Source organism: Convolutriloba macropyga, chromosome 13 (assembly GCF_964194025.1).
Source record: "Convolutriloba macropyga chromosome 13, txConMacr16.3, whole genome shotgun sequence".
In the NCBI taxonomy this organism is placed as follows: Eukaryota; Metazoa; Xenacoelomorpha; order Acoela; family Convolutidae; genus Convolutriloba; species Convolutriloba macropyga.
In genome coordinates this window covers 37290359-37318094 of record NC_134480.1, presented here as the reverse complement: position 1 = coordinate 37318094, position 27736 = coordinate 37290359, and the positions used below count along the sequence as shown (strand labels likewise).

At 38.3% G+C, this 27736-nt stretch overlaps 1 protein-coding gene across 1 annotated transcript in view; it reads left to right on the top strand.

Moving 5' to 3' along the window:
• LOC142352048 (phospholipid-transporting ATPase ABCA3-like) overlaps positions 1-27506 on the top strand; it is an 82531-nt gene extending 55025 nt beyond the window's left edge. Inside the window, exons 15-21 of the mRNA XM_075404395.1 lie at positions 14285-14433; positions 17786-18035; positions 18665-18762; positions 21684-21871; positions 22352-22522; positions 25270-25553; positions 26325-27506. Of these exons, the coding sequence (XP_075260510.1) occupies positions 14285-14433; positions 17786-18035; positions 18665-18762; positions 21684-21871; positions 22352-22522; positions 25270-25553; positions 26325-26536 (1352 nt within the window). The 3' untranslated portion in view covers positions 26537-27506. The remainder of the gene's footprint in view (positions 1-14284; positions 14434-17785; positions 18036-18664; positions 18763-21683; positions 21872-22351; positions 22523-25269; positions 25554-26324) is intronic.
• The last annotated feature ends 230 nt before the right edge of the window (positions 27507-27736 follow it).

Below are 27736 nucleotides of genomic sequence, written 5' to 3'. Positions count from 1 at the left end.
TCCCTCCTTTTTTCACAAGTTTTTGTGCTCCATGCTTTTCTGTTACTATCTATCTTGTATCAATCGACATATTAAAAATAATTCGAATACCTATACCACCATATTTAAGCTCCTAATCTTCACATGTTTTAAGGCCTCTTAAATATACATCAAAGCGCTTTGATTCGCATGTATTTTGAAAAAGGTCAATGACCGAAAACTTGACCTTGCCAACAAGTAAATGACCGAAAAGTTTTCTATGCCGTAAAGGTGAATGACTGAATACTGAATGTAAAAATGGTTCATTTTTGGAAAAGCTGCCTATGACCGAAAAGCTGTCATTGTCAAAAAGTCGGTGACCGAAACGTAATTTATGCAATAAAGGTCAATGACTGGATAGCCGCGGATGTTTTTAATCGGAACTTTTTACGCTGAATGTTTGCGTGACCAATTTTTAAACAATCTTTTTGCTTCTTTTGTTTTCAGTTTTGCTTGATCTCAGTCTCATAAATTTTTTGAACAACTGAAGTCTAATTAACTGAATCTTTTGTTGCCAGTTTTTTTTTTTCAAATGTTAGGCTGTAAATTTGGTCTATTTTTCTTTTTTACTTCCGAAGGAAGATCTTTTCTCTGCCGTTTCTTTCTTTCTTTGCTCTTCTTTTTTTATTTTCTCTTTCTTTTTTCCTTTGCTTATCTCTCCTTTTCTTTTGCTTTTCTCTCTTTTTTGTCGTTCTGCTTTTTTTCTGTCTTTTTCTGTACTTCTCAGCGTTTCTTTTCTCTTTTCTATTCTTTCTTTTCTCCTTTTAGTTTCTTAATGGTTTTTCTCTTTTTCGTTCCTCTCTTTAGCTTGTCGTTCTTTCCTCTTTCTTTTCTGTCTTACTGTACTCTTTCTTCTCTGCTTTTCTTTTCTCTTTGTTTTCTCTTTTCTGTTGTTTTCTGCCTTTTTTCTCATCCTTTCTCTCTTTTGTTCCTGTTTAGCTTCTCTCTTTATTGTCTCGCTCACATTTCTCTTTCTTTTCTCTTGCTTTTCTCTGTCTTTTCTTTCTTGGGTTTTTCTTTTCTCTCATTTCTTTCTAATAGTATTTTCTGCCTTTTTTCGTTTTTTGTTTTTCTTTTCTGTCTCGTTCTCTTTATTGCTCTGTTCTTTCTGCTTTCTTCTCTTTTTTGCTTTCTGGCGTTTTCCTTTTTCTTTTCTGTATTTCATTTCTCTCTTTTCTCTATTGTTTTTGTCTGTTTTTTTCTGTTGTTTTCGTGCCTTTATTTGTTTTCATTCGTTTTCTCTTTCGTTCCTCTGTCGTTTCTCTTTATTTTCTCGTTCTTTTCTCTTTCCTTTCTCTTTTTCTTTTTTCTACTGCTCTTTTGTGTTTTTTCTGTCTTTCTTTTTTCTCTTGATTTCTTTTTCTTTTATGTTGCGTTTCTCTTTCCTGTCTTTCAATTCTGTCTCTTTTCTCTCTTTCTTTTAACTCTTTCCTTTCTGTTCTTTTTTCCATTCTTTTCTCATTTGTTTCTTTCTGCTCCCTCTTTCTCTTCTTTCCTTTCGCATTTTCTCTCTCTCTCTCTCTCTCTCTCCTGTTTTTCTCTCTTCTCTCTTGCTTTTCTCTTTTCTTGCTTTTCTGTCTTTTGTCTCTTTCTTTTCTGTCTTTCGTTTCTCGATTTATTTTCTCTCTTTTGTTTGGCTTTCTTTTCTCTTTCTTTTCTGTCCTTTTTTTCTTTTCCCTCATTTCTCTCTTGCTCTTTTTTTCGTTTTTTTTCTTTCTCTGTTTCCTTTGCCTTTTTGACTTTTTCCTCTTTCGTCCACCCGTCTTTTCTCTTTTGTCTTTTTTTCGGTCATTTTTTCTCTCGTTTTATCTTGCTTTTCTCTCTTTCTCTTCCTTTCTTTTGTCTTTTTTCTCTTTCTTTTGTCTTTTCTGTCTTCTTTTCTCTCTTTTTCTGTTCTGTTTTGCTGCCCTTTTTCTTTTTTCTGTCTTTCCTTTGTCTTCTGTCTCGTTTCGCCCTTTCGTTTCTTTTCTCATTCCTTTCTGTCTTTCTTTTCTTTTTCTGTTTTCTCTCCCTCCATATCTTGTTTCTTCTCTTTTTTACGCTCCTTAAAAATGCAGCCTAACGTATTACATGCGTTACGCTACGACACCATGTAGAATTTCGTTATCTGTACAAGTCTTAGCGCTCCCTAATTATAAGGGTCAGCAAAGCCGAAAAAAGTTGAACACAAAATTGCTGGGACTTGGAGGTATTATACTAAACCAAACACATCGGTAACGTAACGTAATACCTACGGTTGTTGAACGAGGGGCATGTGTTCCAGCCCTGGGTGGTAGAAATACTTCTATTTTTCAAATGATCTTGTTATACTTTTGCGGGCCTGCTAGTGAAGGTTATTTGAGAGCAGCTAATAGAGCCCTCTCCATTCACACAATGCTAGAATCAACACCCCCACCACAAGCTACTGGAGCCCCTAGAAAATGAGCCACCGTCTTTAGAGATCACATATGCGGTTATTTTAAGCAATCATCGTCAGGTGTATGTTATAACAAAAATCTTAGTCGCCTGAGAGACTTATTGCCCTTACACGAGGACGCTTGCGCCCGTGTGCTGTGCACAAGGGGGCTAGGATTCATGTTATAAGGTATTTAGAAAATATACAGATAGGTTAAAGGTTAGGTTGTTTTGATCAACACTGTCAAATGTGAGATTTTGATGGTTCGACTAAGTAGATTTTGAGAGAGCAACTAAGTAGGACAAAAAATAGATTTAAGAGCGTAACTATAAGAGGAACTTTACTTTCTTTTCTAAAAACATTCTTTCCTAAAACTTGTGAATTAATGGACGAAACTTTGCAAATTAATGAGGTTTGATTGGTTAAAACCTTGTTAAAACCCTTGATTGGTTAAAAAAAATAGTCAAGCACTATTTAACGCTAACCCTAATTGGTGTCAGGCGCGGACCCACTGGTCCTCCCGTATAAAACCAGGCAAAGGCAAACTATCAATTGCATGTAGTGTTGGCGCCACTTCAAATCAGCTACAAAAGCCATCAGACAGCAAGAAATAACGTTTGAAACTGAAAAAACTTGAAATTTGTCAAAACTCAAAAATGGTCAAAACTGAAAATTTTTACAGGTTGGGACCGAAAATTTGTACACCCCCCCCCCCCCCGATTTTTGGAAGGCAAAACCCGAGCAACCCGAGGTTATAGCAGACGGCTAGGGTTACCTCTGAACTACTAATGGACCCAACGAACGTTATTGCATCAGACCTACAAGTGTGGCTATTAGCACTTATATGGTGCAAAATTGGCATTTTTCGATATTTTGTTATTTATTGTAAAATTTAAGTTCATTATTTTATGATACTTTAGGTGATCATTAAAGGTCAAATACCGTACATTTGAGGCATTTAGAGCCACGTAATAACCATCCGTGCTTATGTCAACAAAAGTAAATATTGCAGTAATTTGACATTTACTATGTAAACAATGACCTAAATCATTTTCTTGATTAACCAATTAGAAACAAGTAGCGATGTTATAAATGATAAATATTTGATTATTTACTTTAACCCAATTGTTTGTTTAGTGAAACCGAATTGTATTTATTACCATTAGAAACTGTTACCAAGAGCAGTTGGCTCTCAGATTAGACTAAAATTTGATTCTTTAACAAGTTCAAGTCTTTTTTGCTAAGTTTTGCTAGATCTTAAGATCTTGCGAGTTTTAAGTTAGTTGAGCTTACTTGACGAGAAGTTAGCAACAATACTAGCTACTGGCTGAAGCCTTACAAACTTCAGCACGAGATTGAACATAGATTATCACTTAGGATTTTCTTAACTTCAATCAACAGAATTAAAGTTACAGTCCTTTCAATACGTCCGAGCGACTAATTATTTCTGCAAGATTGTTAGTCAATCGAACCATGTGAAGTACCAGGCCGGCGTGAAACTCGAGAACCAGGCTGTGATATACCGGTTCCGCTGAGATTCTTGAGCAGCCGCAACACTTGGTCCGCCGACCCGGACATCAACAATAACACGAACAGCAACGAATCTTCGATTCATTTTGGTGGACCAGAACGAAACTTTACTTTGACTGGAAAAAGCCCCGATAGACATTGGAAAACGGCTGACTACAAGATGTCAGGCCAACTCAAGAAGCTAGAAAGTGAGCAAGCTGATTTGCTCAAAACATTTGACGGACACCTTGCTGATTTGAAAATTCAATTGGCTCAGAAGAAAACAGTATCTGCAGAAAGAGCATTTCAATGTTTCTTCGAAACTTACGATGATCTCGAGGAGAACAGAAAACAACAGAAGTTACTATTAAAACCAAAGTATTTTGAAATTTTGGACAGCGACACCAAGCGTATCTTAGAAGAAAAGAGTAAAGTTTTGCGATGGGTAGTTGAAAAAGTGCCATTTCTCCGAGACATTGAAAATTTGCGCACTGAAGTCTTTGACTGTCGGAAAGACACTTTGCGGCTCTACACAATGTTGAAAAAGGTGAATCGTTTAACAGAGAAGCAGCGAAATTGGGAGAGGATTTGGGATCAGAAAATTTAGACGACTCCCGCAAACAAGCTTTGCGCAGTAAACTGGAACAGCTTGTAACGAAACTAGACTCAAGTCACGCAGCAATTTTACAAATAGTGAAGTCAAAATTTGCTACGGATTGGTTGACAACTTTAAGCAATAATAAAAAATGTCAAGACCTACTAAAACAACTTCAGCCAACCGCAGAGAGTGGAAACCAAACATCGTTAGTTTAATGCACATCGGCTGGTGATAAAGACCCAAACGAGACTGTAATTGATACAGCAAATAGAGCACTAGAAAACTCTGAGGAGAACGTCGAAGTCTCTTCCAGGCATTCTGCTACACAAGGAAGCAGAAAACAATCAAGTATCGCTAACTCGCGATCATTGAGAAGACGACAGATCGAAGAAATGGAGCTCAAAAATTTAAGAGCTAAAAAAGAAACAGAGCAACGACTATGAGAGCGGCAGTTTGAGTTGGAGCATGAGCGTGAGGAAATAGAACTTCGTCATCAGCAAGAAGAATTACGTTTACAACAGCAACAACAACGAGAACAAGAGTTACAACAACAGCAACGAGAACAAGAGTTACGCTTACAACAACAACAACAAGAACAGGAGTTACGTCTAAAGATGCAACAAGACGAACTGCCCTTGAAAACGAAAGAAAGAAAGCAGAGGCCGAAGAAGAACAAAGACGTCTGAAACTTGAGCTGACCAAAGGAAGCTCAAGGGCATCTGGATCAGTGGCAGATGAGATAGAAAGTGTTGGATCAAGACGCAATCAATAAAGAACAGCAGGGTGGGCAGAATCAGTGGCTCAACAGTCTGTCCCTAGTCGGCCTCTATCTCCAAACGTTGTGATCGACCCTCCAACGAATGTCACACAGGACAGAGCTGACAAAAGTTTCAGGACCTACCCGAAAACTACCCCACTGTTCCAACCGGGTGAAGAAATTTTCTCAACGCAACTGACAGAACCGAGCATTCTCAAGAAACCGGAAATCCGTAAACCAATTAGAGTAACGGAACCAGCACCGCCGTTGACAAGGACGACGTTTCAGCTTCAGGGAACGTCAGCAGTTCAAGACAGAAACAGGAGTCAGAGTCCCATTAACAACTCTCGAAACAGGTCTGCCGAGAGCAGAAACAGGAGCACAATGAATCAAACCACTCCCCAAGTCATCGACCAACCAGTACCAAGCAGTGGTGCCAGTGGCTTGCCCAAACTAAAACTGACTGAGTTTTGAGGAGCTCCTCTGGAGTGGCCAGAGTGGTCAGGTCTTTTTGATGTTGTTCATCAAAAGCCAATCAGCGATACGGAAAACATGCAATACCTGAAGACGAGTCTCACGGGTCAAGCAAAAGCAGCAATATCGGGAATGGGATTCAGCTCACAATCATAATATCATGCTTGGGATATACTCTGTGAGAAGTATGGCAGATCAGATGTCATAGTCAATGCTCATTTCAAGAAAATACATACTCATTCTCCCGTTCGGCATGACGATTCTACGAGTATCGTTAAGTTTGCAAATGTGGTTACAATTGTGGTGAACACCTTGACTCAACTTGGATACACATCCGACCTAGAATCAGAACGAGGGCTAAGTTCAACAACGACAAAACTTTCTCCGCAACTGAGAGACCACTGGTTGCAGTATATGCAAGACCGTCGACTACTGAGAGGCAACCTGTTTGTTTTGAAAGAGTGGCTTGCCTCCAAAGCAGTAACTCCTGAGAACTTGTTAGCACAGACAAGCTCGTCGTTTGACAGAAATAAATTTCAAAGCCGTGATAAAACAAAGACGAGTACCTTTGCTTCAAACGCTGAAGAGTCAAGCAAACCCAAGAACTTTGAATGTCCCTTCAAAGACGGACAACACCCCATTTGGACGTGTGAAAATTTCAAATCAATGAAAGTAAATGAACGTCGAGAAAATGTCCAGAAGTTCCGACTGAGTTTCAATTGTTTGAGACCAGGTAACATGTCAAAGGACTGCTAAAGCAAGACATGTAGTGTACTCAGCTGTGGAAGGCGACACAACAGGCTTTTGCAAAGTGACCTACAGAAGAAGGAAACTACAAAGAATGTCTCAGATGCTACAACGGCAGTAGCAACTAACATCACCCAAGGAGGACTCCCAGTTGTACGAATCATGCTGACAGAGACCTAAGCCTAAATGTACTAGCAATGTGTGATTCAGGATCCTCAATCTCATTTGTGGACAAATCAGTGGTGTCAAAACTACAACTCTTAGGCCGAAAAGCATCTTTATCAGTAGCAGGGATCCATGGATCACAGGATGTAAAGACTGAAATGGTGCCGATAGCTGTTTCAGCGCATGAGAAGTCTCGACCATTGACAACAGTGCAATTCTACGTACACGAAAAACTGAATTTGGGTGACCAGACAGTAGAGGTGCAAGAGTTGAAAGATCGTTACTCACATCTGAGGAACTTGCCAAATCAGAGCTACAATCTAAACGATGTTCAAGTGATTCTTGGACAAGATTGTTACGACATTCACCACCCTTTTAAATTCAAGAAGTCAGAAGACAGAGCTGCACCATGGGCAGTGAAATCAAACATCGGCTGGGCCCTAAGTGGTCCGCTACCAGCGAAGCAGGCAGCAACTCTTGCCACAACAGCAACATCTATTGCAGATGACAAACTAGCAAACCAGTTGAGTAAGTGGTGGGATATCGAGTTCTACGCTTCCAACTGCGATGTCACCGGTCATTCGAAAGAGGATTAACGAGCAATCAAGACGTTGGAGCAAACAACGCGATTCAACGGTGAAAGATATGAAGTAGGACTTCTGTGGCGAGAGGACGAAGTGAAGTTACCGAACAACTTCTACTCTGGAATGGGGCAACTCAGGTCCCTAGAACGGCGCCTGCATAATGACGAAACCCTAAAGAAGCGCTACCAGGAAACCATTGACACAGATGTCAATGCTGGATACGTTCGGAAAGTTGATCTAGCTGAACTGAATGAAACAAAAGACAAACTGCAGTGGTATTTACCACATCATCCTGTCATAAACTCGCATAAACCCGAAAAAGTCAGAAGGTTATGCAACGCAGCAGCAAAGTATCAAAGCGTAGCCCTAAACGACAAACTTCTATCCGGCCCAGACCTGCTGCAGAGGCTGATCGGATTTATTTTTCGCTTCCGAGAACACCAAATAGCTCTATCAGCCGACATAGAAGCGATGTTTCTGCAAGCTGCTGTCCCAAACGAGGACAGCCGATGTTAACGATTTCTCTGGCGAGAATATCCAGAGCAGAGAATGGAAGTTTACGAGTACACACGACACGTTTTGCAAAAAGCTTGCCGACTTGTGCAAATTACTAAGTGGCGAGAGATAATGCAGTCAACGACGAAAGTATTGTCAGAACGGTTCAGCGAAACTTCTACGTGGACTTCCTAAAGTCAGTCAGAACCCTTAAAGAAGCAATTGAAATCTACTAGAAAGTCAGAGACATCCTCATAAAAGGTAGATTCAAATTGACGAAATGGATAACAAGTGACGATGAAGTCAAGTCACACATTCCAGAGACAGACAGGTCAACGAAAGTTGTGAAAAACTTTCGAAGCAGAACCACAATCATCTTCAATCCTAGGACTCAACTGGATTGTGGACACAGACAGTCTCATTGTCTGCCGTGGAACTGAGCAAGAAGTTCCGGCAAAAATAACTCAGAGAATTGTCCTATCCTTTGTCTCAGCAGTGTTCGACCCACTTGGGTTATGTTCATCCTTCACCATACGAATGCGGTTTCTACTCGAAAGCATTTGGGACAAGCATGGGACAAGGAGTTGTCAGCAGAACATCACAAACTGTTCATTGATTGGTGCTCTGAGTTGAGAGAAATAAGGACAATGTCAATAAATCGACTTGATTTCGAAAATAGATGTTCAAACCCAGACTTCATTTTCACTGACGCGTCAGAAGCAATGTGCATCGTGGCATATCTGCAAGACGAGGCGACGTTAAGACTCACCTATGTGATAGGGAAATTTCGCGTGGCACCCATCAGACGTATGAGGATACCGAAGTTAGAACTTCAAGCCGCAGTCTACGGAGTTCGTCTCAGAAGGAAGATACTCAATGAACATGTCAGAATTGAAAAACTCTATCATTGGATCGACTCATCAACAGCGCTACAGTGGCTACAAGCAGCCCACGAAAAGCAACAAGTGTTCGTTGCGAACAGAGCAGCGGAAATACTAGAAAACTCATCGATGGATCAATGGAGACACGTCAAAGGTGTCAAAACCCTGCCGACATCGTAACCCGAGGAATGTTTCTCGAAGGCCTCAAGGAGTCCGTATGGCTAAACGGGCCGGCATGGCTCCAGGCAGATGAAGAAAAGTGGCCAAAGCCGTGGTGCCAAGAGAACGAACTCGATCCCGAGCAAGCTACCAGTACTGTAGCCACAGAAAATAATCTAGAACAGCTATTTGACTGGAGACGATACAGTAGCTTCAATCGAATTAGAAACTTCATTGCCTACTGCATGAGGTTCAAGACGAAGCAAAGGGGCACCCTCAAAGCAGACGAAATTCATCAAGCAGAGCAAATACTGTTTCGAGTTGTTCAAAACGAAAGCTTCCCGAATGTTTCGAAGTCAATAGCAAACAGCAAAGAAATCTCAAAAACATTGAACATTGCCAAACTGTCACCATTCATAGAAGAAGATGGAACAATTAGAGTGAAAGACCGACTGAAGCATTCAAACCTAGATTACAATGCAAAACACCCAATATTATAAACCGCGAAACATCCTGTTGTACAACTTCTGTTGGAGAGAGAGCGCATCGAGACAACCTACATGAGGGCACAGAATACGTGAGAAACATGCTTCAACCAGAGTACCGGATCATTGGATTCAGAAACGAATTAAGGAAAATCAAGTCGAGATGTATCAAATGCAGACACAGGAACGCCAATCCAATTCACACACCGATGGCAAATATACCCCGAGAACGACTTGATGAACATGTGTTCCCATTCACCCATACCGGAGTCGACTACTTCGGACCCTTTAAAGTGAAGTTCCTACGACGTACCTTGAAGAGATGGTGCTGCCTCTTCACTTGCCTGACAACCAGAGCAGTACACATCGAAATCACACAGTCATTGGACACCGAGTCATGTCTAGCTGCAGTGACAAGATTCATTGCAAGACGTGGCTACCCGAACACCATCATCAGTGACAACGGAACAAACCTTGTTGGAGCAGCCAATGAGCTGGAAGCATTCATGAACGAGTGGGACAAAGCTAAGATTGAAAGTGACTTAGCACCGAAAAAGATTGTTTGGAAATTCAATCCTCCTGGAGCCCCACACTTTGGTGGAATCTGGGAAAGACTGGTTCAAAATTGCAAGAAGGTCATTATCGCAATCTTGGGCAACCGGAGCCTCACCGACGAGGTACTCAGCACAACAATTTGTCTTGTGGAACAAACACTCAAGGCAAGACCACTGACAGCAGTTAGTGATGACCCTGAAGATTTTACGGCACTCACACCAAATCATTTCTTGCTGGGACGAGAGAACGCGAGGAAACCATTCATGCCATCCAGTGAACGCTACAATGACCCGAAAAAATTTTTAAGAGCGGCTCAAGCATATGCCGACATGATCTGGAAAAGATGGAATATCTTCCACAATGGAACCAGAGATCGAAGTGGTCAAAAGAACATGTGCGAAACCTGAAAGAAGGCGAGTTAGTGTGGCTAGTGGATGACTCTTTGAAACGCTGCGAGTATAAACTGGGACGAATCATTGAGATCTTCCCTGGCAACGACGGAGTTGTGAGGTCAGCGAGAGTCAAAATTGCACATGGAGAGCTAAACCGGCCAGTCGTGGAGTGAGCGCCAGTATTCTACGATGGTGTTTCCGAGATCGAAAACAGGGCCGGCGATGTTTGCACCACTTCAAGTCAGCTACAAAAGCCATCAGACAGCAAGAAATAACGTTTGAAACTGAAAAAACTTGAAATTTGTCAAAACTCAAAAATGGTCAAAACTGAAAATTTTTACAAGTTGAGACCGAAAATCTATTCACCTCCCCGATTTTTGGAAGGCAAAACCCAAGCAACCAGAGGTTATAGCAGACGGCTATGGTTACCTCTGAACTACTAATGGACCCAACGAACGTTATTGCATCAGACCCACAAGTGTGGCTATTAGCACTTATATGGTGCAAAATTGGCATTTTTCGATATTTTGTTATTTATTGTTAAATTTCTTAAGTTCATTATTTTATGATACTTTAGGTGATCATTAAATGTCAAATACCGTACATTTGAGGCATTTAGAGCTACGTAATAACCATCCGTGCTTATGTCAACACAAGTGAATATTGCAGTAACTTGACATTTACTATGTAAACAATGACCTAAATCATTTTCTTGATTAACCAATCAGAAACAAGTAGCAATGATGTTATAAATGATAAATAATTGATTATTTACTTTAAGCCAATTGTTTGTTTAGTGAAATCGAATTGTATTTAGAACCATTAGAAACTTTTACCTAGAGCAGTTGGATCACAGATTAGACTAAAATTTGATTCTTTAACAACTCTGATCTTTTTTGCTAAGTTTTGCTAGGTCTTAAGATCTTGCGAGTTTTTTGTTAGTTGAGCTTATTTGACGAGAAGTTAGCAACAATACTAGCTACTGGCTGAAGCCTTACAAACTTCAGCACGATATTGAACATAGATTATCACATAGGATTTTCTTAACTTCAACAAAATTAAAGTTACAGTCCTTTTAATACGTCCGAGCGACTAATTATTTCTGCGAGATTGTTAGTCAATCGAACACTGTGAAGAACCAGGCCGGCGTAAAACTCGAGAACCAGGCTTTGATATATCGGTTCCGCTGAGATTCTTGAGCAGCCGCAACATGTTGTCTTTGCTAATTGTTCCGACCACTGTTGAGGGGGGAGGAGCTATATGCTAAATGGTTTTTTTTTGTTCAGACAATTTTCACCGATCGATATTCTATCGTAGAGTTGTGAGTAGTTTCGTTAAAAAGCCCCACCAGCGTAGAACATAGAACTAAAAAGGTTTTTTTTTAAATTTCGTATTCTACAGGGAGTTATCGAGGTTCGAAGTTTTGCGAATAGTAGACGGACTTCCGTTGTGTTTATTCACACTTTCCGGAGTTTCGCCTAAAATTTCCTCGATTTTGCTAAAATTGTTAACAATAGTTTTGATGATTTAGTTTAGCGAAAAAAAAGTATTGTTGACTGTTTTGATTTGATTTTTCTGGATAAAATATTGGCTGAATATTTCAAAATTCAGCCTTTTCAATCAAAAATTGCCCGAAATCAGCTTCTTTAGACCACTTTGATTAAATTTGCCGGAATTACATACCCAAAATCAAAAATACAATCTTTGTAAACTACAAAGGGATATAGTTGTACTTCCTCTTCCATTGAGAGAAGTCTGGAATCAAAGTTTTGAAGTTTTTTGCTAACTTTACTCTATGATTCTCAAAAACGCAGCTTTTATTTTTAATCTTTTAACTAACAATTTATCTAGATCTAAAGCATTCGAAACAATTGAGTGTTCTAATCTCTAATTTGACGAACATTAATAGCGGGGCTGGTTTTGGTCCAATCCTGGACTTAAAATCGAAAAATAATTCGGATTGTAATCAGTCGGTCTTTTTTAAAAAAAATTCGAGCTTTGTTATTTTAATTACAGAACAGAACAATTCACATCAAAGCTCACTGTTGATAGTTATAAATGGCTCCCTAAACAGTTCCAAATTAATCTGTTTGTTTTCTTTACTCCAAATGTTATTGTCTTTTTGACTTTTAAAAATGTTTGCTTTTTAAATAAACAATGGCTTATTGAACTTTGCCACTATTTATCTCTATATTTGGTCAACTTGTAACTTAGTGTCAGCAAAGAAAGAATGCGTCTTCTTTCTCTTCTCTCTACTGATTTAAATTTTAATCTTTTTTGCGGTTTTACGCGTTAAGTTACGGTTTTCTGGCTTTGATACTACTAGATGTCACATTTTTTTTGTTTTAGGTATTGCCCCCCTTTTTCACATTTTTGTTCTCGTTTTGTCACGTTATCACATTATTGGCGTTCGCAAAAAGGCGCAACTAAACATATAATAGTCTTAATAGTTTTTAAAGGCATAGATTATGGTTTTAACGGCTTCGACACCCCTTTCTCGAAGAAGTTAATTGAATTTGTTACAATTGTCTTTAACTGTGGTTTTTACTTTGTCTTTTTAGTCGTATGAAATTACCTGGATAGTGACAGGATTCATTGGCATTTTATGAAGGAATAAATGATTCTTTGTTTGGATTTGAGTAGATAGCTGAAGGCTTTCATGACTTTGAAAACAATTTTTTTCGAAAATAAAAAAAACTCTTTTAAATGTTGTTCAACTTCGCCTTTTTCTTTTTTCTCTATTTGTTACCCAGTCTCGTAAATTACAGGTCACATGTGACCTTATTGTTTTCGAAGGAAGGTGCAAGTGTGCAAAATGTAATGTTTTTAAGGAAGTCTTTATGAATTTACTGGCTTCGACACGGGTTTTAGCACAAAAAAGTAAACTATTTTTTTGTTTTTGTCTATTTTTAACGTCCTCGTTGTAGACGCAAGACATATTGTGAATAATAACAGGTCTCAAGCTCTTTCTTTGGACGAATAGGTGTACCTATTTAATTGGTTTTGTAGCTAATGCCTTTCATGACTTTGAAAATATTTCTTTTCGAAAAAAAGGGTTAATTGTTTTGGCCCCTTTTTCTCTTTTTTGGTCTGCTTGTTACCTATTCTCATTAATGAGAAGGTCTATATCATATTTTTGGTGTGCGAAGAAGGCTATTGAACTTTTTTGGGGGGTCAAATACGGCTTTACGGCTTCGAAAGCGTTTTCTCGCAAGTTTTAACTGAATTTTTTTGTTCTGTTTGTTGTTCTTTTTGTTACCGCATAAAAATTGATTAATGGCAGGTCTTAATGCCCTCTTATAGAAGCATATGTAATTATAGCTATATTTGATGTTTTCAATTGCCATCTAATGGTTTTCTTACTTTGAAACTAATGGTTTTTGAAAATGTTAAGCCACTTTTTTCATCTTAATTTTTACCGAGCCTTTTTATAGAGTGGTCCCATATCTTTTCTAGTGAAGCACAAGTTGTTTTGTTTGGTTTCAGGTTTATCCGACGCTATTTTGAGCTTGTTACTAAGTTTGTTTAAAGTGGACATTAAGATTTGGATGTAATTAATATTTGTTGTTATTGTTGTTTGATTTTGTTGCTGGTCTTGACTTGCTTTCTTAATAATGAATGATCTCATGAATCTAATGTGGCATTTTTTTTTTACTCCAGTGAGTTATTTGCGTTGGTGGCGATCTTTGTTCATACACATTTTTTGAAAAATATTTGAATTTTTGGGGTTTTCTATTTCCTCATTTGGTAGACATTATGCCAAAAATGTAGATGAGCGGGGTCGGAACTTTATGTGCGAACGCACATTACCGAGCCTCTTGTTCTTTTTACAGCTGCTAATGATAATATTTTTCTAAACAATTTCAATTAGGGACTCTGTTGCATTGACCGCTAGCGCCCGTTAGGGTCATCGAGTGAAACCCCCGTTTTTTGCTTCGGTCACTTGATAATACTCTGTATCATAATAGCTATTTATCATATCAAATGAGTTTGTTTCGCTGCTATATTCGGCTATCTTGTGACAATGTGTGCAGCTTGTTCTTCTATTTTGGCATTTATGCTTCTTGTAGGTTTAGAAGAACATGACTATCTCAAGACGGGTGATCCGGGAATTGGACGCTTTGTTGGCTACATGTTTTTGGATGGTTTCATCTACTGGTCAATACTCTTCATCATAGAATATGGAGCCATCAGTTTCCTTTTCTCCCTCTGCACAGCGGTACGTTCTTTTCTGCACCTGCGGAGTTTGAATTTCTGAACCAGCAGTAATGTCTGTGTTCATCGGTTTGAGATCAACCCCTCAAGGAGTGAACAGAGAAATTGTATCGTGTTTAATAGCCACGCAGCAGTTCCAGGCGGCTATTATTGCGCTCCTAATTCTCACAATTCAAAGAATTTGATTTGTATTGGGGCAATGTCTTTTTTATAAGATCTGTTCACACATTTTCATGATTTTTGAAGTCAAATTGAAGTAGTGATTTTGGTCACGCCGAAACAGGAAGTTGAGCGAAAAAGCGAGTGGTTTTGCGGCGTGAAACTTTTTTGCTCTACTTTTAAAGTAGAGTGAGAAAACGGCTTTTGGACAAAAATTCGCTCTCTCGCTAGTGGTTTTTTGTTCACATGCGGCAATTTCACTTTGATTTTTACTGGTTTTTCGAATTTCTTAATCGGATTTTTTTTCCAAATGGTTTTCCCAATCCATTCATAGTTCATTGTTGGCCTAGTTTTTTGTGAGAATCAGATTGACATTTCTCGCTAGTGGTTTTTTGTTCACATTCGGCATTTTGACATTCATTTTTAGTTTTTTTTTTAAATTTTGATTTTTAATAGCCGCCCTCTTCTCAGCCGGCTATTATAGCGCTCCTATTTTTTTTTTACTTCGTCGAATAAAAAAATGTTTTGCTTTACCTCATTTTCCCGCCTTTTCAACATTTTGCGTGAAATCTTTATGACTTCTCTAGGCTAGTTTCTCTCTTCTCTCATTCTGCTAAAAGTGATTTTGAACATCAGTTGCTCAGCAAAGCAATTCAAAATGACAGAGTCAGTATAAAAAATTGAAGTCAGAAATAGAAACGGGATAAACCCATAAAGCCCAATTTTAGATGCCCGCTATTTGAACGTCGTTCCTATAAGTCTTATTTACCATCTCTAATGCTTATTGTTATTGATGGTAGCCCCTGTAGCCTCTTTCTAAAACAGAAGTATGTTCAACCACGAAATGCCATCAAAATAAATCGGACTTAAAAAAATGTTTTTGTACAAAAATCTTTTTTTTCAATATCTTCTGTTATTTCAATCCCAATGATGCTTATTGGAATCAACGGCGGCTATTTTCCGGCAATCTGTCGGGTATGTTTTTATTTTCATGATTTTTGAAGTCAAATGGAGTAGTGATTTTGGTCACGCCGAAACAGGAAGTTGAGCGAAAAAGCGAGTGGTTTTGCGGCGTGAAACTTTTTTGCTCTACTTTTAAAGTAGAGTGAGAAAACGGCTTTTGGACAAAAATTCGCTTTCTCGCTAGTGGTTTTTTGTTCACATGCGGCAATTTCACTTTGATTTTTACTGGTTTTTCGAATTTCTTAATCGGATTTTTTTTCCAAATGGTTTTCCCAATCCATTCATAGTTCATTGTTGGCCTAGTTTTTTGTGAGAATCAGATTGACATTTCTCGCTAGTGGTTTTTTGTTCACATGCGGCATTTTGACATTAATTTTTAGTTTTTTTTTTTATTTTGATTTTTTTATTTTCATGATTTTTGAAGTCAAATGGAGTAGTGATTTTGGTCACGCCGAAACAGGAAGTGGAGCGAAAAAGCGGGTGGTTTTTCGGCGTGAAATTTTTTGCTCTAATTTTAAAGTAGAGTGAGAAAGCGGCTTTTGAACAAAAATTCGAATTCGCTTTCTCGCTAGTGGTTTTTTGTTCACATTCGGCAATTTCACTTTAATTTTTACTAAGTTTTTTTCAATTTTTTGGATTGGTTTATTTTCTAAATGGTTTTCCTAATCCTTTCATATTTCATTCTAGGCTTAGTGTTTTGTTTGAACCAAAGTTTTGTTTCTCGCTGGTGGTTTTTTGTTTTTATGCGGCATTTTTACGTCGATTTTTTAATTTTAAATTTCATCTGATTTTTTAGAAATGGCTTTCTGAATTCACTCATAGTCCGTTTTAGGTCTAGTTTTTTGTTTAGTCAATTAAAATTCTTTGAATTGTACGTGAGGACTTGTCCTGCTATGTTTTTTACGATCCAAAGAATTTGAATTGTATTGGGGCGCTGTCTTTTTTCTGTTCGCAATTTTTATGATTTTTGAAGTCAAATTGGAGTAGTAATTTTGGTCACACCGAAACAGGAAATGGAGCAAAAAAGCGAGTGCTTTTACGGCGTGAAATTTTTCCGCTCTAATTTTAAAGTAGAGTGAGAAAACGGTGTTTGAACAAAAATTCGCTTGCTCGCTAGTGATTTTTTGTTCACATGCGGCAATTTCACTTTCGTTTTTACTGTATCATCGATTTTTCGGATCGGATTTTCTTACTGGTTTCCCGAATCCGTTCATAGTTCATTCCAGGTCTAATTTTTTGTTTATTCAATGAAAATTCTTTGAATTGTACGTCAGGACTTGTCCTGCTATGTTTTTTACGATCCAAAGAATTTGAATTGTATTGGGGCGCTGTCTTTTTTCTGTTCGCAATTTTTATGATTTTTGAAGTCAAATTGGAGTAGTAATTTTGGTCACACCGAAACAGGAAATGGAGCAAAAAAGCGAGTGCTTTTACGGCGTGAAATTTTTCCGCTCTAATTTTAAAGTAGAGTGAGAAAACGGTGTTTGAACAAAAATTCGCTTGCTCGCTAGTGATTTTTTGTTCACATGCGGCAATTTCACTTTCGTTTTTACTGTATCATCGATTTTTCGGATCGGATTTTCTTACTGGTTTCCCGAATCCGTTCATAGTTCATTCCAGGTCTAATTTTTTGTTTATTCAATGAAAATTCTTTGAATTGTACGTCAGGACTTGTCCTGCTATGTTTTTTTACTTCGTCTAACAGATTTTTGTTTCGTCTTACCCTGCATCCCGCGTTTCTGTTTTTTAGGTCAATTGCGTGACTTACCACTCTCAATGAAATGACTTCTGGACTCAGTTATGGAACTTTGAATTTTAGAAACATTTACTAGATCAAGATCAACAATGTGCATCTAAGTAGTGCCAAACATATATGTCTTTTAAAGGACTGTTGGTCATAGCCACAAGCATCTATCACGGCTATTTTCCGGCAATATGCCGGCTATGTTTATAATTGACAGTCACGAAGCGATTGTCAAGGAAAGAATTCTCGAAGTTGAGAGATGCTTTATAAAAAGGCATTTTTTTGAGAATATAGCTGACTTTGCGGCCCTTTCCCCTGATGTTTTGTCGTGCTCTCTTTGAGTGGCTGTGTGGGGCATCAGGATCGTTCTTGTTAGGGGCATTTGAAACATATTTTGACTTCTCAATGGCACCTGTAAATAGTTTAATACGTGTGTTTTTGTGCAAACTTACTTCGCAGTTATTCGCAGAATTTTGGACTGTTGTTTCAGGGAAGAAAAGGCTCCGGTGATGTTTTGGGCAATCCAGTCTCCAATTGCTTCACGAATGACCAGGACGTGTTTGAGGAAAAAGAGCGACTGGTCAAGAATGAAGTTAGACCTAATGACGTAATGGTGGTTAAGGGAATTGAAAAGACTTACCGGACATTTTTCGGCGAAACTATTCACAAGGCTGTTCACGGGATATACACTGGAGTCGCCAAGGGAGAATGTTTCGGACTCTTGGGAGTGAACGGGGCAGGTTGGTTGATGAATTAGTAATTGCTCTCAAACATAATTTGTACCAATTATGTTAGTTCTGTTGGTTTTATGCAATTTTCTGTACTACCGATTTTACGCCTGACCATCAAATTTCCTGGCTCTTGTACTTGAGAAAAGAGATAAACATTAAGTCGCTGAGCAGTCCTGTAAGAGCCTGACCAGTCCCTTAGCTTAACAATTCACCGAATCTGCTCAGAAGCGAAAAATTTTTTGATAGCCAACCAGTCGCGTAGCTATCAACTACAGTCGCTTGAAAGCAAGAGCAAGTAGCCAGAACGTTAGTCCGATATGTTCACTAACATCGCAATTTTGAGGAGGAATTTCGGACGCAGCTGGAATTCAATCAATGATCAGGGACGAATTTGCTTGGAACTGTTTTCTCTTTTTCCAAAACTGAAAATGCAGATAATAGAATAATGTTTACTGTTATAGCCCTATGACGTAGTACCCTATAGGAAATAGTCTTCTAACAAAACTATTTAGTCTTAGCAGCTCGTTTATCAGTTAGTAAATCATCTTGTTTGTGATTTTTGATGAAGTAAATATTGTTAGGTCTTTTACGAATAGGCAAATTCTATAATTTGGCGTAGATTCTACTTTTTCTCTTAGGCAAGAGCACAACTTTCAACATGTTGACTGGAGACTTGTTGATTGATGCAGGATCTGCACACATCCAGGGCATCAACGTCGCCAAAAATGTCACCGCTGTTAGTTAACCTCAGTTGCCTCAGTTCGCCATTTTACTTGCTCTCGAACGAAATTCAAAGCATTTATAGCTAACCTTTGTCGTTTTTTATTCAAAATATTCCTTGACCGTTTTCTTGTAGAATGCCTTTTGCTCGGTTGAGCGATCGGACTTTTCGTCGAAAGAAACGAGATTAACCGCTAAACCCCCAGGGCATTAAGTCTGTTGGGCAGCTTTTTAGAAAGCTCTTGAGTGTACGAATCAGTGAAGCTGAAAAGTGAAAAGCAATGCTTGAGAAGGCAGACTAATGGTTCAAATGACAATTCATGGTATCATGAATGCCAGGTATCTTTTTGTCTTGCTGCTTAACTTTTTCTCTTAAGAATTCGACAATAAGTTACCAAATCTTATGCAGAATTCATGGTACCTTGATGATGAGCAGGAACGGATGAGGAGCTCTGTGAATCATTAGAAATTTTGTCAACTCATGGTAACAGGTGTGGCCCTGAACTCAGAAGAGACAAGTGCGAGTTGTGGTCCACCACGCATATTAATGCTGTTGATAGCAGGATAAAGAGAAGCAGCCAATCAGGAATCGAATTCTTGGGCGCAGCAATCGGAACACACACTTTTGTTGCATCTTGTTTAGAAAAACAGGTTATAAAACTCGAGAACGTATTAGACAATCTAGGCTATTTAGAGGACCCTCAGTGAGCTCCTGGAATTTTGCGTAGCCGTATGGGTGCGCCCAAATTGGTGTATTCTTTCTGATGCAACACTCCGTCCTCTGAGAGTAAAAACAGGAGCTGGGGTTCGACGTTCTTTGAACCAAATCAAAGCTGCTTATGTTGGTTCCATATCTCAGTCAGCAAACATAGTAGGACAAATTACTGGTTTGAACCCAACTCACGAAAGTAGTTTCACAGATTTAGTGGAGGAGGTTAGCACTTTGGGGATTCCTCATTTGAGGCAACAGAAAATTCAAGAAGAATTTGACAATACGGCTCTAAGCAACCTTCTTGAAGGTCAAACCTCCACCAGAGAAAAGGCTAGATTGTTATCTCCTTCCCTGCTCAATCAGGATCTTAATTGACGGCAGCACCCATCCTGCTCTTGGATTACAACTTCAACCTAACGAGTTCCGAGCAGCTCTAAAATACCGTTAAGCAATTCCACTCTGATTCGAAAAGGAGATGTCCATACTGTAAATCAGCTAATTTGGACATATTTGGAGATCATGCCGTTTCATGGCACGGGCGTGGCGATATTATTTCCGTCATGAAAGAGTACGAGACACAATAATGACAGCTTGTTCGTCGGCTAATCTTTCCTTCCCCTGTACGTGAGCAAAAACATCTGCCGGAAGACAATTCAAGACCAGGCGATTTGTATTTGCCCAGTTTTATAGCATGACAACCCGCAGCTTTAGACGTCGCCATTACGTCCCCACTGCAAGCCAGTCTTATCTCAGATGCGGCGAGGACATGTGGTTTTGCTCTAACCCTAGCGGAAGACAAAGATTGGGCATTATTACCGGAAGTGCATCGATATGGGCATCCAGTTCCTACCATTGGCGTTAGAAACTTTCGGCGGACTATCCGAAACAAAGCGGAAAACATTGAAAAGAATAGCCCTTTTATCTGATAACAGAGGTTTCCAGCCCTCAGGCCTCTCAGTAGCCTTCAATCGCCTCACTTAAGCGGTATCAATAAGTGCCATGCGTGGCTCAGATACAATGTTGATTGCAAGAGATTCTCGATTATGAGCCGGAAATGATGGGGACTCTGGCATCCAATTACGCCGTTATTCCTAATGAGAGGGTCAAGAAAGTCCGGTTCAAGAACTCACTAACCTCAAGTGATATCGGACTCACTTTATGAGAGGGGAGCCCTTCCTTGTTTTAATGTCATCCAATGAGTGGGGACTTCAGTTAATTTTACTAGTTTTTGTCCTCATCCATCAGCAGCGAGCTACAAAATATTCAAATGGAAGAATTCAGTTTAACCTCTACGTTTTTGATGCAGAAAAGTGGAAAATTGGCGTTGCGCAGTAAAGTTGTGTTTAGCAATTGTTATAATCGGACCTTGAGGGATTGATTTAATTTTTTATGGTCGTTGATCAAAACCAAGATTAAATTTGTTTAAACTACGCTGTAGTTAATAAAATTTTTAATTTCTAAAAAAATTTATTGAATTGAAATCGGCTATTTATTAGTTATCCAATGGCACTCTAGCGATCGTATTTGATGCTTATTTTTTTATAGCCGCGTCCTCAATTTTAGGCGGCTATTATAGCTCTCCTAATTTTATTTTTTTTACTTCGTCTAACAGATTTTTGTTTCCTCTTACCGTGACTTCTTGGGATTGACTTTTTCAATGACTTACCTCACTCAAAAAAATGACTTCTGAGCTCACTTATGAAACTTTAAATTTTATGAACATTTACTTATTTAAGGTCAATAGTGTGCATCTAAGTAGTGCCAAACATATGCCCTAATTCTTGAAAATTAGAATCTTGAGTTTTTGATTTTGAATATTAATTTTGGGATCTTTTCCGTTTGTGCCCCCCACCAAATATTGCACGTGCATCTGGGGGGTGCAAATAATATGCGCCCACTAAGCTGAGGGGGCACAAACGGAAAAGATCCTAATTTTGAAAAACCCTATTAGGGCTTTCTCCTTATAGAGCTTATGTATCTCATAAAAATGACAGTCCGAAGCTAACCCAAAAAGTCTAGTGGTCTATTAAAGGACTGGTGGTCGATCTGTCTATTTTATTTCTATAGTTGTTTCAATTCATGTAACGCCACAAGCGTCTATCGCGGCTATTTTCCGGCAATCTGCCGGCTATGTTTAAAATTCTAGACAGAAAAGTTCAACCTAGCATTGGCTCTGAAATTAGCGGTGATTTTTGTGTAACCTCTAAGGAAACTTCTCTTATCAGGCTCGAAAATTGATGGGTTATTGTCCGCAATTTGACGCTCTGCTGGATAATCTGACTGGGATTGAGACACTGCACATGTATGGCAGGATCAGAGGCATCCCTGGATATAAGTTGGATCTGGTCTGTAAGGAACTGATGGAAGCTCTCCAACTGACTGTGTATGCGAAGCAGAGAGTAGGAACATACAGGTAAAGTTGATAAGGGAAATTTGAAAAGATCTTCCATGCAAAATAACTCAGACCGATTTAAAACAGAACATTGTTTTCATTTCTGTCAATTTTGGTATAGAAGTTCAAACGGTAAGAAAATTATATGCAATCAGGTTTTGCTTTGATTAATATCCACAGTTTTGATTAGCTTTATGTGTCTGCAAATTTAGCTCTCGATTTCTTATTTCTCGAATTTTGGTCAGTCAGGTTTTGATCAAAGATTTTAACACAAAGCTTTATGGGAAATACTTTGTAAATAGTTAATTTATCCTCGTTGTCAGGAACTAGCCCTGGTTGACATGTATCATTGCCCCTAAATTGAGGTTGTGTTAATCTGGACTATTGACTTTTTAATGCACGTTCTATTTGATTCTTGGTCACAACAAAATGGGTTTTTCTCATACTTAATTACCTAGCAGTTCTCCGCTATCGTATTAGTCAACGAGAAATCTGTTCCAGTGGAGGCAACAAGCGCAAAATGAGCACTGCAATCGCCCTAATTGGGTCTCCCCCTCTGGTGTTCCTGGATGAGCCCTCAAGTGGGATGGACCCCGTGACCAGACGGAAACTGTGGAATGTTCTCTCCAGTGTGAGGGAGAACGGACAGTCCCTTGTTATCACGTCTCACAGGTGAATCTTCTCAGATATATCAACGTCTGTGTTGAGAATTAATAAATTGCAATAGATTGAAAATTCCACTTTTTTATCCCTATTAACTGTTCTGGCTACTGCTTTCTTCAGTTCCAAGTCAGAGGAAGAGGTGAAATTTATGACTATCTGTTCAGGACGACTTTGTTTTGCTGCACGCTTTTCAATATACGAGAATATAGGTTGCTAATAACGGCAAAAAGTTATGCTAAAATTCAGATCAATTCAATCAACTCTCGCGGTGCGATAATTACAGTTGCATGCGTGACCGATCAGATATATTTTGAACACCCGATGGATACTTTTTTTTAAAAAAAATACTTTTTTAAGTTGCAAAAAACAAACTTGAGGTTGGACTACGAAATTCCGCTACTCTTTTGTGGCCATTTGTCATATATGAACAGTGACGGAACTTCTATGACTAACTAATATGTAAGAAGTTGATCAAAACCCAGTGCCACTCGTATGTTATGGCTTTCTCGAAGTTGATCAATAACTCGCCGTGGGCACATAGTTTCTAGCAATTGCTGTAATCTTGCGTCTTGACGCATTTTTTTCTTGACCAATTTAAGTTTTGGGCGAACTTTTTACTTCTTTAGTTTTTCGAGATGTAAATTTAAATGGTTGACAACAATAAGTTGACGAACTCAATCTGGGACAGTTTTTACTTAAAAATAAGGAGAGAATTCCGTTTGTGTTGGTCGGCGTGGAAGTCTCAATAACATTCGTTCTTTTTGAAGTAAAATCGTTAACATGCTATCAGAAGAGCTCTCTAAATCACAGAAAAAAATTAGTGCTGATTATCGATGAATCTTTATATTTGGCGACCGTTTTTCGATCAGAATTTTTATTTCAAAAATTCTCCTGGGTATAATTGTACTCCTTTGTACAGTTTCGATATTAGTTAGGCTCTACAGTTTAGCCTCAATTTATTGCACGACAATTCAATTAATCGATCTTTCAGTTTGGGTTGACTTTTTGAATTCTCCCGGCTTTAACAGATCGGTCATGTGTTCTATTTGCCTTTTAACGTTGTGCAACTACCAGAAATTTTCACCTTTATGCATTTCACCGAAACTATTTAGAGGACATTAATTCATGGTGTCCCCCTGACGCGCCGATACCCCCATAAAGCTCAGTACACACCCCCCTAAGGATCAATCCACGCACAGCCCCTTCAATTAAGCTAAAGCTAGCCTCCCTAAACTGCACCTACTGACAAAGCCAACCGCTCGCCAGTCGTTTGAGATCAATTTGCACGACCTTAATTGGTTATGTTTGGGTCATTGTATTGTTTCATTGAGTTCATTGATAATTCAATCGAAGTCTGTCCTATGTGAAAGAGTAATTGATAAGTGGAATACCATCCAGTAGAAACTACATAATGCAACTTATCCAGAATCTACGCAATCCCATTAGATACTATTTTTTTAAAGACATAATGTTTCTTTTCATACTTCTGTTTTCTGGAGAGCGAGTTGAGATATGGAATTTTTGTACGGGAAATTTTTTAAACAGTCTTTAAGACCTTCACTGAGCTGTATCAATGATAATAAGGCTGTTTGCTGTTTGGCGTATGAATGTTTTCTTGTTCCCACCCCCACTTTATTTAGTCTTTAAATCAATTATTAATCAATTTAGTCTTAAAATCAAAATTTCCATTTTTAGCTAAATTGAAGCTTCTAATTTTTTTTTTGGGTTTTTCGCTATTCTGGCCCATTAATATTGTTGCTTTAGCGAGGACTTGAGAGGATTGTTTATCTCAAATTATTTTAGTTGCATAATGTTTACAATTTTAAGTTGGTAAAAATGAGTTTGTTTAACGTTAATTTTTTTCAAAACTCAATTTCTTGCTTTTTCAAAATTTCCTTCCAAGTTTAAGATTATTTGAGCCTAATATAGCCTGCATTTTTTTTTTATTTTTTAAATATTAAGAATTGCATGAGCCGGTAAGATTGGATGTTTGTTCTCTGCCCTTGATCTACCTTACTAGTCAAAGTTGGCTCTTCCAGAGGACATCTTTTTTTTAGCGAAGACGATTCTTCTTCCGGTTATTTTTTAAAAATCGGTCAAGTCATCTCAGACGGGATGCAAAACGCAATGCTGTAGGTATAAGAATTTTTATTTTTTTAATAGCCGCCGTCAGCCTCCTAAACGGCTATTATTTAGGCGCTCTACTTTTTTTTTACAATTCAAAGAATTTGATTTGTATTGGGGGCGCTGTCCTTTTTTATTTTTTAAGATCTGTTCACACATTTTCATGATTTTTGAATTCAAATTGGATTAGTGATTTTGGTCACGCTGAAACATGAAGTGGAGCGAAAAAGCGATTCGTTTTGCAGCGTGAAATTTTTTCGCTCTAAAAGTAGAGTGAGAAATTGGTCTATTTTTTGTTCAGTTAATGAAAATTCTTTGAATTGTACGTCAGGACTTGTTCTGCTTTGTTTTTTAATTCGCTTTACCTTTTGATCACGTTTTTCGTTTTTTATAAGTCACGATTTTCACGTTTGACTTCTGACTTACTTCACTTACTGTTTCAACTGAATGATTTTTAAATTCATTCACTCAATGAGTTATGCAAGATAGTGAATACAATCAAGGTCAAAAGGGCAAAATCAAACGAGACGGGATAAACCGATAAAGCCCGGTCATTAAGTCATTGAGAAATAAGTTCATTAGAGTGTTTGATACATATACCATGGAAAAGTACTGAAAGTTGTGTGTGTTAGCATGGAAGAATGCGAGGCGCTATGCACACGTATGGCCATAATGGTCAATGGCCAGTTCCAGTGTCTGGGAGGACTGCAGAGACTCAAGTCCAGATATGGCAGTGGTTTCACACTCATCTGCAAAACCCGAGCACCGGAGGGATCGTCGAACCAGCCGTCCTCGGGGCAACAAGGTGGGCAAAATGGAACAGCAGATTCTGTGGATAACAACCGACCCAGTACTAGTGGAGAGGAAAACGTTGATGCTGTTAGACTCAAAAATTATATCGAGTCCTCATTCCCAGGTTAGAAAGAACTGTAATTTGATTTAGAGGCTCTAGTCGAGAGCGACAGGTTATATTGGGATAAGAATCCATGTTTATCTTGTAAGATTTTGTTAGATGTATTTGCAAGAAGGATGAATTTTCTCGAAAGTCCATTCCATTGTGCTTCGTTTTAGTTTATTAATGCTTTGGGGATAATTAGCATTTTGTTTGTCTGCTCGTGAGAGTAATTCGAGCAAACTTCAGCACTTTTGGTTCTAGGATTCTTAAAATATTCGTCCAGTGTATCAGTGAACGCAGTTTTGAGCTTGTTTGAGATTTTTCCAAAATTTGAAGAAGTTTGCAACTGATGAAGAATGGCATCAGTAATTTTCTGGAGGTTTATAAATTCATAAAAAGGTTTGCAAAGCGTGGAAATTGAACATATATTTCGAGCATTTGTGTCATAAGTATAAGAGTGAGTTACTTCCTGGTGCTCAAAATGAGGCATTGGAATAGGCTGGCATTAAAACCCGATGGAGCTTAAATTAAGGAGAATTTTGAGGCCAACTGTACACCAGCCTGTGCAATAAGTTAATGTTAGTTCTCATTGAGTAAAAATTTTCTGAACATGAAAACATGAGAACATGAGCCGTAATGTACATGAAAAATCATAACGTGCATAATTTTGATTTTTGACTCTTGCCCATAAAAGCTAAGTTGCACTAGAAGTCATGGAACTTATTTGGGTCCACCAAGGGAAACCCATTTTATTTCACCAAAAGTAACTGCAAAAGCCCGGTTCTATTTCAGGTTGTCAGCTGAAAGATGCACACATGACGGGATCAGTCGGCTACCTGCACTATGAACTGAACGGCCAAACATACAAATGGTCACAGCTGTTCTCGGTCATAGAGACTGCCAAACCCATGTTCAACATATCAGATTATATCATATCGCAAACTACCCTCGAACAGATTTTCCTCAACTTTGCCCGATACCAGGGTGAAGCTTCGCCTGCTTAAAATGCGTGAGGCCAATGCACATAAGTTTGTGTTAACCCGATCACTGCTAATTAACTTGCGGTCATTGCTAATTAACTTGTACTATTCTTAGTATTAATTTTTCCTTATTCTGTGTCATTAATTTCTCCTCATCTAACCTCCCCGTCTCATCTGATATTGCTAAATGTGCTACTTAGTAGATTCGAAGTTTAGCAGTTACCACTTAAGTAAGATTATTAGCTGCTGATTTGTAATGACGATCACATTAATTGCTATAAACGAGTTCTGTTTTTGTGAAAATATAACTAAAAACTTACAGATTTTTCGCTTTGGATTAATAAATAATATTTTTGAGCAACGTATGAATCACAGTTTTTCCTGTCTATTTTTCAAGACAAGTATTAAAATGAACATTTTTGATTTAGCGGTCTTCAAAATATAATAAATTCTCTAAATTGAAAAGTGTGAAGCAATTGATCTGAACTTTATGAAAAAGTCGGCCTTGTCTCTATCCTTAATTTCGAAACTATCAAAATAAGTGCCACTGTATGATGTCAAAGTTTCCCTTTCAAACATTACCATTATTGTGTCAAATAGTAATTTTAGTGTAAATTTTATTATTAATTTGATGCCAATGCTCTGTGCTTTGTTTGCAGTCATCGTGTAAAATACTTATAAGGATTCATTTTCATTTTGTTAGCAGTTTCATTTCCCTCTATCTCCATAAATTCTAATAATGTAGAAAATTTAGCATTTTCCGCTCAGTTGTTCTTTGCAGTCGCGGCAATGATGTTATCTACCTGATTAACTGCTTGATGATGCAATACATTTTCTCCTCTCGCATGAAAATATGATTTTTATCGCGGCCAACATATCAAAATTGCTTATCCTAAAATATAAATTCTGAAAAGTTTCCCTATTTTCGTAGAATAGATTAATTAATATTTGATAATAAATCCCTTTAATTCTTAATTCAATTCTTTTGCTCCTCTTTTCTTGACAGTTTGAGCTAACATTGTGTGTGTGTTTGTGCGTGTGTGCGGTAGGTACAAGATCATGCTCATTTTTTGAGTAAGTGTGAGGGTCATCATGCATTATTAATGGTAGTTGTTGAGGTGTGTAGACTTTATTTGGTCACAGCACACTGGGTAAAAAAGGGGCATCTTGAATTTGTCTTTCAACTTTCTATTACTTCCCTGATTGTGGTACCGAAGCAGTTTG